General features: G+C 44.6%; 1 protein-coding gene across 1 annotated transcript in view; it reads right to left on the bottom strand.

Annotated features, from left to right (window-relative positions):
* LOC143808707 (cytochrome P450 2K4-like) overlaps positions 1 to 14,323 on the bottom strand; it is a 142,148-nt gene that overhangs the window by 78,768 nt on the left and 49,057 nt on the right. Inside the window, exons 3-4 of the mRNA XM_077291637.1 lie at positions 5,471 to 5,633; positions 3,872 to 4,021 (exon numbers count right to left, since the gene is read on the bottom strand). Of these exons, the coding sequence (XP_077147752.1) occupies positions 3,872 to 4,021; positions 5,471 to 5,633 (313 nt within the window). The remainder of the gene's footprint in view (positions 1 to 3,871; positions 4,022 to 5,470; positions 5,634 to 14,323) is intronic.

Genomic DNA, 14,323 nt, shown 5'->3' on the forward strand with positions numbered 1-14,323 from the left:
AAATGGCTTGGGCTCCCGTGCAATTTTCTGTGCCAGAGGGGGAAAACCGACAGCTGGGGGCCAATATTTGTAGCCTGGGAAGGGGTTAATACCAATGGCCCCTCCCAGGCTATGAATATAAGCCCGCAGCTGTCTGCTCAGCCTTTACTGGCTATTAAAATAGGGCAACCCCCCAAAAAAATTACGTTGGGTCCCCCTATATTTTATAGCCAGAAAGGCTATGCAGACAGCTGCGGGCTGATATTCTCAGCCTAGAGAGGGGCCATGGATATTGGCCCCCCGGCTACAAATACCAGCCCGCAGCCACCCCAGAAATGGCGCATCTGTAAGATGTGCCAATTCCGGCACTTAGCCCCTCTCTTCCCACTCCTGTGTAGCTGTGGGATATGGTATAATAAGGGGTTAATGTCACCTTGCTAATGTAAGGTGACATTAAGCCTGCTTAATAATTGAGAGGCGTCAATGAGACACCTATACATTATTAATCCTATAGTAGTGAAAGGGTTAAAAAAATAAAGACACAGCCAGAAAAAAGTATTTTGATATTCTTAATTTAACCATACTTACCATACTCGCTCGCCTGCAAAAAATTTAAAATAATAAACCGTATACTCCCTGTCCAAAGCAGTCCAATTAATATTGAGTGTCCCACGACGATCTCCTCTGTAGAACTGTGACATCGGGTGATGTCACTGCTCTATAGGACCCTCAGTGACACACTGACAGGAGACAATGGCTCCTGCAGTGCATCACTGAGACGTTACCATAGTTCAGAGTCTCACTTTATGGCATTGCTGCATGTGAACTTTCTCACACAGCAGTGCCAAAAGACTAGGTGCTATTTTTTACAGTGGCAGAGGAATACAGTGTGGAAGGATACCTTCCTCCCGTCATTGTATTCCTAGAGAGCCCCTAGAGAGCGGTTGCATCAGCTGATGCTGCTGCTCTCCACAGGAGATCATCGTGGGACACTCATTTTAATTGGATATCTGCGGATCAGGGAGTATACTGTTTGTTTGTTATTTTAATATTTTTTAGAGGTGACTATGGCTTCAGGGATCAAGGTGACAAGGTGATGGTGAGTATGTACTCTCTGTTGTATGTTCTACATGTCTATATGTATGTATTTTATGTAATGTATGAATGTACTGTATGTATGTATTGTATGTTATATGTTGTGAACTCTGTTTTCAGGCTCCCTCTTGTGGTCACTGGTGGTATGGTGTGACTTTTGCTTTGGGCTCCCCCTGGTGGCTTTGTTGGTTGTCCTGCTGGTCTCTGGCTATCAGCTGGTTCGTTATCCTCTGGGAGGTTCCTATATAGCTCTGTTTCACTGCCACTTGTTGCCGGCTGTCGATGTAATCAGTGCTACTCAGGTTCCTTCTGACTACCTTGCTCCCAGTCCATCCAGGACAAGCTAAGTTTTGTTTGCTCATTTTTTGATCAGCAGTGTTTATTATGTTTTCTTGTCCAGCTTGCTAAAATGTGATTCCCTGGCTTGCTGGTTGCTCTAGTGGACTGAGTTTCTCCCCACACACCGTGAGTCGGTGCGTGGGTTCTTGAAATCTCAGGATGGATATTTTGTAAGGGTTTTCTTTCTATTGATCGCATAGACCCCTGCTCTATTTTCTGCTTTCTAGTACTAGTGGGCCTCTTTTGCTAAATCTGATTTCATCCCTACGTATGTGCCTTCCTCTTACTTCACCGTTAATATTTGTTGGGGGCTTCTATATCTTTGGGGATTATTTCTCTGGAGGCAAGCAAGGTCTTTCTTTCTCTTTAGGGGTAGCTAGTTCCTCAGGCTGGCTCGAGACGTCTAGGAAATTTTTTAGGCATGTTCACCGGTTACCTCTAGTTGTGTTGGATAGGCTCAGATTTTCGATAAGTCCAGTTACCATCTCCCTAGAGCTAGTTTTAAGTTTATTCACTTGCTGGTCTATTTGTGATCCTCAGCCACTGAGGATCATTACAGTTATATGTTGTATGTACTATATGTTGTATGTACTGTTATTTGTTGTATGTTGTATGTACTGTTATATGTTGTATGTTGTATGTACTGCTGTATGTTGTATGTTGTGTGTACTGTTGTGTGTACTGTTGTATGTTGTATGTACAGTTATATGTTGTATGTTGTATGTACTGTTATATGTTGTATATTGTATGTACTGTTATATGTTGTATGTTCTGTTATATGTTGCATATTGTATGTAATATTATATGTTGTATGTTGTATGCTGTATGTTCTGTTATATGTTGTATGTTGTACGTACTGTTGTATGTTGTATGTTGTGTATACTGTTGTATGTTGTATGTACTGTTGTATGTTGTATGTTTTATGTACTGTTGTATGTTGTATGCTGCATGCACTGTTGTATGTCGTATGTTGCATGTACTGTTGTATGTTGTATGTACTGTTGCATGTTGTATGTTGTATGTACTGTTATATGTGGTATGTTGTATGTTCTGTTATATGCTGTATGTTGTATGTACTGTTGTATGTTGTATGTACTGTTGTATGTTGTATGTCATGTTGCATGTACTGTTGTATGTACTGTTGTATGTTGTAGGTTGCATGTACTGTAGTATGTTGTATGTTGCATGTACTGTTACATGTTGTATGTTTTATGTACTGTTGTATGTTGTATGTTCTGTTATATGTTGTATGTTGTATGTTGTATGTTGTATGTTGTATGTACTGTTGTATGTTGTATGTTGCATGCACTGTTGTATGTTGTATGTTGCATGTGCTATTGTATGTTGTATGTACTCTTGTATGTTGTATGTACTGTTATATGTTGCATGTTTTATGTACTGTTGTATGTTGTATGTTCTGTTATATGTTGCATGTTGTATGTACTGTTGTATGTTGTATGCTCTGTTATATGTTGTATGTTGTATGTACTGTTGTATATTTGTGTTGTTTTTTTACATTCAACACATTAGCTGGATGATGGGACTACTCCTGTCCCATCATTGGCTAATGTGTCAATCACTGTCACTTTAGCAGACATAGCCCGACGGGACTTGAAGTCCCATCGGACGATTCCTGCACACACAAACACCCCTCTGACAGACACAGCAGACCCCCGACAGCCCCGCACAGACCCCTAACAGCCCCGCACAGCCAACACAGACCCACGACAGCCATGGCAGACCCCCGACAGACCTCTGACAGCCCGCACAGACCCCCAACAGCCCTAGCAGACCCCCAACAGTCCCACACAGTCCCCCGACAGCCCGCACAGATCACCTACAGCCCCGACAGACCCCCAACAGCCCCGGCAGACCCCCACAGCCCGCACAGATCCCCAACAGCCCTGTCAGCCCTGCACAGACCCCCCGACAGCCCCACAGACCCCCCACACACATGCAGACCCCGCCGCACACACAGACATGCACAGTCTCCGCCCACACACTTCCCTCCTCCTGATCTGCAGCGTTTCCCCTGCAGCTAAACCGCAGATCTTTTTTACATCTGCAGTTTTGCTGTGGATGTGCCTGACTCAATGCAAGTCAATGGGTGCAGAAATGCTGCAGATCCGCACAAAGAATTGACATGCTGTGGAAAAAACAACGCTCCGTTTCTGCGCGTTTTTTCTGCAGCATGTGCACAGTGGATTGGGTTTTCCATAGGTTTACATGGCACTGTAAACCGCTTGGAAATCTGCAGCTGATCCGCAGCATCAAAAACGCAGCGGATCTGAGGTAAAATCTGCAACGTGTCAACATGGCCTAAGTGTGACACACATGGAAAATAATAGGCAATCAAGAAGGACGCAAACATTTTTTCATATCACTGTATTTGGCTTTAATGTATAATTGATCAACCTTAGACGCAGTATTTTCCCAGGTGACATACTAAATTACTCACCTTCATATGATTTCAGCTTTTGTATTAAATACTCAGTCTCCTCAATGATCTTGTCCTCTATGGTCTTCCTTCCCACTCCATAATCTCGTAGTGTGGAGAGTGTGAATCTTCTCATCACTTTCCAGTTCTCTCCATTGGAAGATACAATACCTAAAGATGATGGGATGGACAAGCGATATGTACTAAAATTGATATTTAAGGCTTGACAGGTCCATCACAAAACCAAGAAATTATCTGGTGGACCACAAAACAAAATAAAACCCCAAATAAAACTGTTTATTAGTCAGTCAGGGAAAAAAAACAACTCACCTGTAAAGAAGAGAGCCCAAAAATATATATTTTTATAATAATTTTAATTAGTTGAGTTTTCTATTTATCCTTTAGATTCCAAATTCAGTCAAATATTTAAATTCAGATGTAGATATAGGAGAAGTAGAACTAGTATTAGACTTCAAAGACCTCTCTCCTCTGGTCCAGAACATTTGCAGATTTATCCTAACCCCACCACATATGATTTCTCCATGGACTTACACTACTCTCTGTGCCAATAAAAAGCATTAACATAACAGCCAATCAGCAGCCACTCAACTCATCTTCTGTGCCACCACAAGAGAAAAGGGGCATTTGTTACGCCGCTGCCGTTTCCGCCATCTTATACTCACCTGTCTTCGGCATCTCGGCACGCCTCCTCTCCAGCGGCATCCTCCTCTCTGTGCTCGCTCCCAGCTTCTGTTGCTCGTCGGGTGCGCGCACACACCAGATTCAGCACACACCTCTAACCTTCCTGGTGGTGCTCCTTCCCTCCTCTCTTTCATCTTGGATGATCTTCACCTGGAAGTGCTTTGCTGCATTGGTATGAAAGGGGCTTCCGTCCGCCTTTCAGTGCCTGGAGATCACTTGTGTAATGCTTGTGCTCTTGGCCTCTCCTCCGTGCTCTTTTGTTTCCGTCCCTGTGTTACCAGTCCTGTATCGCCGCAGTCCTCCTGCCATCCCTGTGTTACCAGTCCTGTATCGCCGCAGTCCTCCTGCCGTCCCTGTGTTACCAGTCCTGTATCGTCGCAGTCCTCCTGCCGTCCCAGTGTTACCAGTCCTGTATCGCTGCAGTCCTCCTGCCGTCCCTGTGTTACCAGTCCTGTATCACCACAGTCCTCCTGCTGTCCCTGTCTTACCAGTCCTGTATCGCCACACTCCTGTGTTTCACCCGCTCCCATCAGTCTGGTTCCTCTTTTGTTTCCTCCGGTCCCACGTAACCTTTTGTCTGTACTATCTTGCTTCCCCAGCTTCGTGGTGATAGTCCCTCACGGGCCTGCCCCTAACTCTCCCTGTATAGGGGCGGTCCACCTGGTCAGCTCATCCATGGGGGGATCGTCATCACGGTCCAGTGGGTCCACTGTCCATCTTTTCCCTAGTTAAATCTCACAGCATTACACAAAACCCTATGAAATTAAGATTATCTTGATGTAATACATGAACATGACTGGTTCTCCAAGGAGGTTATTCTCTTTATAGCAGTTTTTTCTAGTTAATAGATGAGTATTTAAGACAGAGAACATCATTAATAACAAGATAAAAAATGTTATAAATAAAACAAAGACTTACCATAGCCTTTTAGAGCCTCTAAAAGCAATGGTGTATCTGGCTTTTCTGCAAAATAGTCTGCATTGTTGACTAAAGCATCTTTAATGGTATCATAACCACATAAGACGATGGATTTTGACATTCCTATCTGGATACTAAAGATTGGGCCATACTCCTTAGCCAACTGTGAATACAAGAATGATCATACAATCACCAATTTCCTGAAAGTGCTTTACCCTTTTTTATGTTCACTCATTATCGGAGGTAGACATTTCAGTAGACGTTATAAATCACAGGAGACTAACACCTATTTTGGGAATCTTAATATGGTTAACTAACATTTAGAGGATTTAGTCATAGAAATATAAATGTGAGCGCTTATGCCCATTTTTTAGATTTAAAGTTAAATGTAATCACATCTAAACACCCAATAAGAGTTTATTCACATCTAGATTTTGGTGTATGTTCATAATAGAAAACCACAGCACAGTGCCAGATCTAGCATAAGATGGTTACTAGAGTTGTGTGAATCGATTTGAGGTGGATCAAATTTCCTTTGAATTTCACAAAATGTTTGAATTCACCTGAACCCTCAGTTTTTCATAGTTTTATAGTTTTTAAGGTTGAAGGTAGACTTAAGTCCATCAAGTTCAGCCTATAGACTAACATGTTGATCCAAAGGAAGGCAGTAACCCCATGGGGCAGTTACTAATAGCTCCACATAATAGCTCCTACAAAAGGAAGAGAAGTCTGGAACCGTATGGAGGAAGTGAGCCAGAGGAAGAATGGAGGCTCCGATGCCAGGACAGGTGAGGTTTCAAGTTGGATAATGTATTTTTTACCTCTCTTATCTGGAAGTCATATTTTCCAACCAAATTAAAGAGAATCTGTCTATTTGCAGTATACTCATCTCTAATGGATACAAAAGATGCCCAGTGGATAATCTTGGCTTTTAAAGGAGTTCACCAAGATTTGTTGTTGTGTCCATCATCTTGATAGGAAATGTAGTGTTCCATGCTGTTCTGCTTGTTGAATCTAAACCTGAGATTTAGGCTCTTTTGGAGCCATACTCCTCCATGGTCTTACACTGCTATCTATGCCACCAATAGGAACCTACATTTGAACAGTCATAAGTAATGAATAGTTGTAATAAAGGGCAGTAGAGAAGACTGTTTGACAGAAACCATCAATGATTGTTATGGATGTGCGTACGGTACTGAGTTGTAGGAGATGACAGAGTCTGTCTGGTGTCTTCCCCCTGTGGAAAATGTACACATATATTACGTGCTGCACCTTGATGTTTACTAATGTTAATGTATTGATGCTGTATTATTTATGTACTATAATGTGATGTGTGTTATGTAAAGAAGTAGGGATGTCATAGGTCAATAGTGGGATTAGAATAGTGGGGCACATTAAAGATAGGGAATAGGCATATTAGTTTAGGAAAAGACAGCATAGTTTTTCCAGTGAGGAGGTGCAGTGCAGAGCAATGATGATATAGTCAGGCACTTACTGGTTCAGCTCAGTCAGGATGCAGCAGTGAATAGTGACAGTCTGCCAGCCATGGGGATAAAACTATTATGGCAGGAAGGGGCCCCAGGCTGATAAATGTGCTAGCAGTCACCACCTACAACAGTAACCCACCCCAAGAGGATCCAGGTCCTGAGGCCGGGATTAGGTCAGCTGAGATGGCCAGCCTTCTAACTTCTCCTATTGAGTCCGGATGAGTTGAACTGAGGAAGCTGGGGGACCTAGAACCATGGGAGTCACAGAAGGGACAGGGATTGTCTGGGAGAGAGACAGAGATGCCAGGAAGAGCCAGAGATTGCCTGGTGGGACAAAGATTGTCCAAGGGGCCAGAGCAGATCAACAGTAAGAACAGAGATTTTCAGGGAAAGCCTCAGGATTGACACTGCAAAGGAACTGTATGGCATCAGTGACAAAAACCATGTGTTTAAGTAAAGTTGTACTGTTGAGCATGAACATGGAGTCTGGAGTGATTTGTGGGATCTGTGGCTCTGAAGCCAGAGGGACAGAGCATGAGGGGACTTCAGCAACTGACGTGAGTGTTCTGCTGTGCATGCTGCACATGCAGCAGAAGGGACATTATATTGCATTGGTGAGGCACCAGGGTATGGGAACACTACAGCCCGTTGCCACGACTACCACCCTGGCTGCTTTACAGAGTCACAAAATATAAGTGATCATCTGACTCTTCCCGATTAGGGTTGAGCGAAACGGATCGTTCATTTTCATAAGTCGCCGACTTTTGGCAAAGTCGGCGTCTCATGAAACCGAGCCGATCCCTGTGTGGGGTCTGCCATGCGGTACGCGACTTTCGCACCAAAGTCGCATTTCAATGACGCTAAAAGCGCCATTTCTCAGCCAATGAAGGTGGACGCAGAGTGTGGGCAGCGTGATGACATAGATCTCAGTCCCCACCATCTTAGAGAAGGGCATTGCAGTGATTGGCTTGCTTTCTGCCGCGTCACAGGGGCTATAAAGGGGCGTTCCCGCCGACCGCCATCTTACTGCTGCTGATCTGAGCGTAGGGAGAGGTTGCTGCCGCTTCTTCAGAAGCAGGGATAGTGATAGGCAGGGTACATAAAGCCACAAACCGCTTGTGCTGTAGCGATTTCCACTGTCCAACACCACCTTTTGTTTGCAGGGACAGTGGAAGCTACATTTTTTTTTCCTCAGCGCTGTAGCTCATTGGGCTGCACTAGAGTGCTCCCTGACCCTGATAGCTGCATTGCTGTGCCTGTGTGTACGCCGCTGTGCAAACCAACTGCTTTTTTCAAAGCACAAATCCTGTTTTTCCTTCCTTTCTGCACAGCTATCTTGTGTGTTTGTCCACACTTTTGTGTGCAGCAGTCCTTTTTACAGCTGCCTGCCATACTTTGCTGAGATAACTGCAGGGAGATAAATATTGGCAAGTCTGCCTCCATGCCATTGCTGTGTGTGGCATCTGTCTCTCATTGTGTGGCACCGAAAACACTGTGTAATACTTGGCCATTTTTTTTTTTCTAAATTCTCCCTTTTCCAAAGAAAAAAAATAGTGGGAGATAAATATTGGCAAGTCTGCCTCTGTGCCATTGCTGTGTGTGGCATCTCTCTCTCATTGTGTGCCACTGAAAACACTGTGTAATACTTGGCCATTTTTTTTGGGGGGGAGGTACATTCTCCCTTTTCAAAAAAAAAAAAAATATTGGGAGATAAATATTGGCAAGTCTGCCTCCGTGCCATTGCTGTGTGTGGCATCTGTCTCTCATTGTGTGGCACCGAAAACACTGTGTAATACTTGGCCATTTTTTTTTTTCTAAATTCTCCCTTTTCCAAAAAAAAAATAGTGGGAGATAAATATTGTCAAGTCTGCCTCCGTGCCATTGCTGTGTGTGGCATCTCTCTCTCATTGTGTGCCACTGAAAACACTGTGTAATACTTGGCCATTTTTTTTTGGGGGGGGTACATTCTCCCTTTTCAAAAAAAAAAATTTATTGGGAGATAAATATTGGCAAGTCTGCCTCCGTGCCATTGCTGTGTGTGGCATCTCTCTCTCATTGTGTGGCACCAAAAACACTGTGTAATACTTGCCCATTTGTTTTTTTTTTTCTAAATTCTCCCTTTTCCCAAAAAAAAAATTGTGGGAAATAAATATTGGCAAGTCTACCTCCGTGCCATTGCTGTGTGTGGCATCTCTCTCTCATTGTGTGGCACCGAAAACACTGTGTAATACTTGGCCATTTTTTTTTTTTTCTAAATTCTCAATTTTCCCCCCCAAAAAATTGTGGGAAATAAATATTGGCAAGTCTGCCTCCGTGCCATTGCTGTGTGTGGCATCTCTCTCTCATTGTGTGCCACTGAAAACACTGTGTAATACTTGGCCATTTTTTATTTTTTTTTAGGGTAAATTCTCCCAGAAAAAAAAAATAGTGGGAGATTAAGATTGGCATTTCTGCTTGAGTGCTGGGCCTGTGTGTGCCATCTGTCTCAAATTATTGGGCCACAGAAAACCTAGTGTGTAACATTGGGCCTGATTTTCCTTTCAGTGTAAGGCACCTATAAAGGTATATATAAATCCTACAGAAGTTTGAGTTCACCTTATAAGTTGTTTAACAGTAACAAATAGTGTTACTTTGGTTACGTTTTGCAAACAATGAGGAAGTCTAGTGGAAGAGGTCGTGGCCGTGGGCGGTCATTGTCAGCTGGTAATGATGGTAGTGGTGGTGGAGCATCAGGTGGTCGTGGTAAAAGCAGTACAGCACCTAAGTCTCGAGTTGTTGAGCCAGGTTCGTTGTCTGGCTACACAAGGCCTCGAACGCTCTCTTTTCTGGGAGTAGGAAAACCACTTTTGAAGCCGGAGCTGCAGGAACAAGTATTGGCTTTCATTGCTGACTCTGCCTCTAGCTCTTTCGCCTTCTCCTCGGAAAGTGCCAAATGTCAGAGCAGTGCATCGTCAGTGGATGCTCCCGGTCAGGGACAAGTCGCTTCCTTGTCTTCTTCACCCAGAACAAGAGAGAAGGATGCGTCAGGAGACACAACGGGTTACTCCATGGAGCTCTTTACACATACTGTTCCTGGGTTAGACAGTGAAACAGTTAACAGGCCATGTCCATTAGAAGTTGAATCGGACATGGAGTGCACAGATGCACAGCCACAGCCAGATTACTATGCTGTTCCTTTGACTCAGATCAGAACATTGCCCTCGCAGTGTACTGAGGCAGAATCAAACCCAGCGGAGACTATGGTGCCCCGTCACGGACGCTATACCACCGGCTTACACGGTGACACAGACGAAATCGCACACGACATAGAAGAGGAGGTCATAGATGACCCAGTTGTGGACCCCGATTGGCAGCCATTGGGGGAACAGGGTGCAGGCGGCAGTAGTTCTGAAGCGGAGGAGGAGGAGCCGCAGCAGGCATCAACATCACAACAGGTTCCATCTACCGGTCCCGTATCTGGCCAAAAACGCGTGGCAAAACCAAAACCAGTTGGAGGACAGCGTGGCCATCCGGTTAAAGAAGCTCAGTCTGCAATGCCTGAAAAGGTATCCGATAGTAGAAAGAGTGCAGTCTGGCATTTTTTTAAACAACATCCAAATGATCAGCGCAAAGTCATCTGTCAAAAATGTTCAACAACCTTAAGCAGAGGTCAGAATCTTAAAAGTCTAAATACAAGTTGCATGCATAGACATTTATCCACCATGCATTTGCAAGCCTGGACTAACTACCAAACGTCCCTAAAGGTTGCAGCACCCTCGGCCAATGAAGCTAGTCAGCAACGCTACATCCCTTCCCTCCCTGTAAGCCGACCATTTCCCACACCACCTGCAGTATCTGTGCTGCTTTCGTCGCCAGGCCAAAGCAGTCAGGGAATCACCAGGTTAGTAGTAGGAAACACTGCATGTAGGGCACCGGCAAGAATACCATCTCCAACCCTCTCTCAGTCACCCATGTCCACCGGCACCACCGCTAGTTCCACGATCTCCAGCTCTCCAGTCCAGCTCACCCTACATGAGGCTCTTGTTAGGAAAAGGAAGTACTCATCCTCGCATCCGTGTACACAGGGTTTGAACGCCCACATTGCTAGACTACTCTCATTAGAGATGATGCCCTACCGGTTAGTTGAAAGCGAAGCTTTCAAAGCGCTGATGGACTACGCTGTACCACGCTACGAACTAGCCAGTCGGCACTTCTTTTCTAGAAAAGCCATCCCAGCCCTCCAACAGCATGTTAAAGAACGCATCGTCCATGCACTCAGGCAGTCTGTGACTACAAAGGTGCACCTGACAACAGATGCATGGACCAGTAGGCATGGCCAGGGACGTTACGTGTCCATCACGGCACACTGGGTGAATGTGGTGGATGCAGGGTTGTTGTGAATTTGGATTCTGGGCTCCCCCGGTGGCCGCTTGTGGAATTGGACTTGTCATCCTCTTTCCTGTTTCACCTGGTTCCATCAGTAGTGGGTGTCGCTATTTAAGCTCATTTCTCTGGTGGTTTCTTGCCGGTCAACAATGTTATCTGATGCCTCTCAGTGCTTGTTCCTGCTTCTGACAACTACTAGATAAGTTGGACTTTTGTCCATGTTTCGTTTTGCCTATTTGTTCCAGTTCACAGCTGAAGTTTTGTTACTGTGTCTGGAAAGCTCTCGTTGATCAGGGATTGCTACTCTGGCGTTATGAGTTAATGCCAGAGTTTAAGGTAATCTCTGGATGGTGTTTTGTTAGTGTTTTTCTGCTGACCATGAAAGTATACTATCTGTCTTCTGCTATCTAGTAAGCGGACCTCAAATTTGCTAAGACTATTTTCCTGCTGCGTTTGTTGTTTCATCTGAACTCACCGTCATTATATGTGGGGGGCTACTGTCTTCTTGGGAATATTTCTCTAGAGGTGAGCCAGGTCTTATATTTCCCTCTGCTAGCTATTTAGGTCTTAGGCCAGAGCTGGGCATCTAGCAATAAATAGGAAATGCTACCTGGCTATTTCTAGTTGCGCGGCAGGCTTAGTTCATGGTCAGTATAGTTCCATCTTCCGAGAGCTTGTCCCTCTATAGGCTTGCTATGATCTCTGCCTGCAGAGATCATGACAGTTTGACCGGCCAATAAAGTGTTAAAGACCCAGGTTGAGAAAGGAGAGTTATAAGAAGTCTGCTGGAATTTTTTTTTTTTTTTTTTTTCCTCCAGTTTGCCTTGCTGCAGTCTTTTTTCTCTCTCTCCTCCTAATCTCTGTATTGCTCTGTGGGCACCTGACAATAATGGATCTTCAGAGTGTAACTGCGGGTTTGAATAATCTCATCACGAAAGTACAAAATTTACAAGATTTTGTGGTACATGCTCCAGTATCTGAGCCGAGAATTCCTTTGCCGGAGTTCTTCACAGGGAATAGAGCTAGCTTCCAGAATTTCCGAAATAATTGTAAGCTTTATTTGTCCCTGAAGTCTCGTTCAGCTGGAGACCCTGCTCAGCAGGTTAGGATTGTGATTTCCTTGCTCAGGGGGGACCCTCAAGATTGGGCCTTCTCATTGCCAGCAGGGGATCCTGCGTTGCGCGATGTGGATGCGTTTTTTCTGGCCTTGGGCTTGCTTTATGAGGAACCTCATTTGGAACTTCAGGCAGAAAAAACTTTGATGGCACTATCTCAGGGGCAAGACGAAGCTGAGGTTTACTGCCAAAAATTCCGTAAATGGTCTGTGCTTACTCAGTGGAATGAGTGCGCCTTGGCGGCAACTTTCAGAGAAGGTCTCTCTGATGCCGTTAAGGATGTTATGGTGGGGTTCCCTGTGCCTGCAGGTCTGAATGAGTCCATGACAATGGCTATTCAGATTGATAGGCGTCTGCGGGAGCGCAAACCGGTGCACCATCTGGCGGTGTCTATGGAAAAGACGCCAGAAAGTATGCAGTGTGATAGAATTCTGTCCAGGAGCGAGCGACAGAATTTTAGACGGAAGAATGGATTGTGCTTCTATTGTGGGGATTCTACTCATGTTATATCAGCATGCTCTAGGCGTACAAAGAAGCTTGATAAGTCTGTTTCCATTGGCACCATTCAGTCTAAGTTTATTTTGTCTGTAACCCTGATTTGCTCTTTGTCATCCATTGCCACGGACGCCTATGTTGACTCTGGCGCCGCTCTGAGTCTTATGGATTGGTCCTTTGCCAATCGTTGTGGTTTTGATTTAGAGCCTTTGGAGACTCTTATTCCTCTGAAGGGGATTGACTCCACCCCATTGGCTAATAATAAACCACAATACTGGACACAAGTAACCATGCGTATCAATCCGGATCACCAGGAGATTATTCGTTTCCTGGTGCTGTATAATTTACATGACGATTTGGTACTGGGATTGCCATGGTTGCAGTCTCACAATCCAGTCTTGGACTGGAGAGCAATGTCTGTGTTGAGCTGGGGATGTAAGGGTATTCATGGGGACTTACCTTTGGTTTCTATTTCGTCGTCCATTCCCTCTGAAGTCCCTGAGTTCCTCTCTGATTATCAAGACGTCTTTGACGAACCCAAGCTTGGGTCGTTACCTCCGCACCGTGAGTGCGATTGTGCCATAGATTTGATACCGGGTTGCAAATATCCAAAGGGTCGTTTGTTTAATCTGTCTGTGCCGGAACATGCTGCTATGCGGGAATATATAAAGGAGTCTTTGGAAAAGGGACATATTCGTCCATCTTCTTCTCCCTTGGGAGCTGGGTTTTTCTTTGTCTCAAAAAAGGACGGCTCTTTGAGACCATGTATTGATTATCGGCTTCTGAATAAGATCACTGTTAAGTACCAATACCCATTGCCATTGCTTACTGATTTGTTTGCTCGTATAGAGGGTGCTAAGTGGTTCTCTAAAATTGATCTTCGTGGGGCGTATAATTTGGTGCGGATCAGGCAGGGGGATGAGTGGAAGACCGCATTTAATACGCCCGAGGGCCACTTTGAGTATTTGGTCATGCCTTTTGGTCTTTCTAATGCCCCTTCAGTTTTCCAGTCTTTTATGCATGATATTTTCCGCGATTTTCTGGATAAATTTATGATAATATATCTGGATGATATTCTGATTTTTTCTGATGACTGGGACTCTCATGTCCAGCAGGTCAGGAGAGTTTTTCAGGTTCTGCGGTCTAATTCTTTATGTGTGAAGGGGTCTAAGTGCGTTTTTGGGGTCCAGAAAATTTCCTTTTTGGGGTATATTTTTTCTCCCTCTTCCATTGAGATGGATCCCGTCAAGGTGCAAGCTATTTGTGACTGGACTCAGCCCTCCTCTCTTAAGGGTCTTCAGAGATTTTTGGGCTTTGCCAACTTTTACCGCCGATTTATTGCTGGTTTTTCGGATGTCGTTAAACCACTGACTGATTTGACCAGACATGGC

The sequence above is a fragment of the Ranitomeya variabilis genome, chromosome 2, assembly GCF_051348905.1.
Source record: "Ranitomeya variabilis isolate aRanVar5 chromosome 2, aRanVar5.hap1, whole genome shotgun sequence".
Taxonomy (NCBI): domain Eukaryota; kingdom Metazoa; phylum Chordata; class Amphibia; order Anura; family Dendrobatidae; genus Ranitomeya; species Ranitomeya variabilis.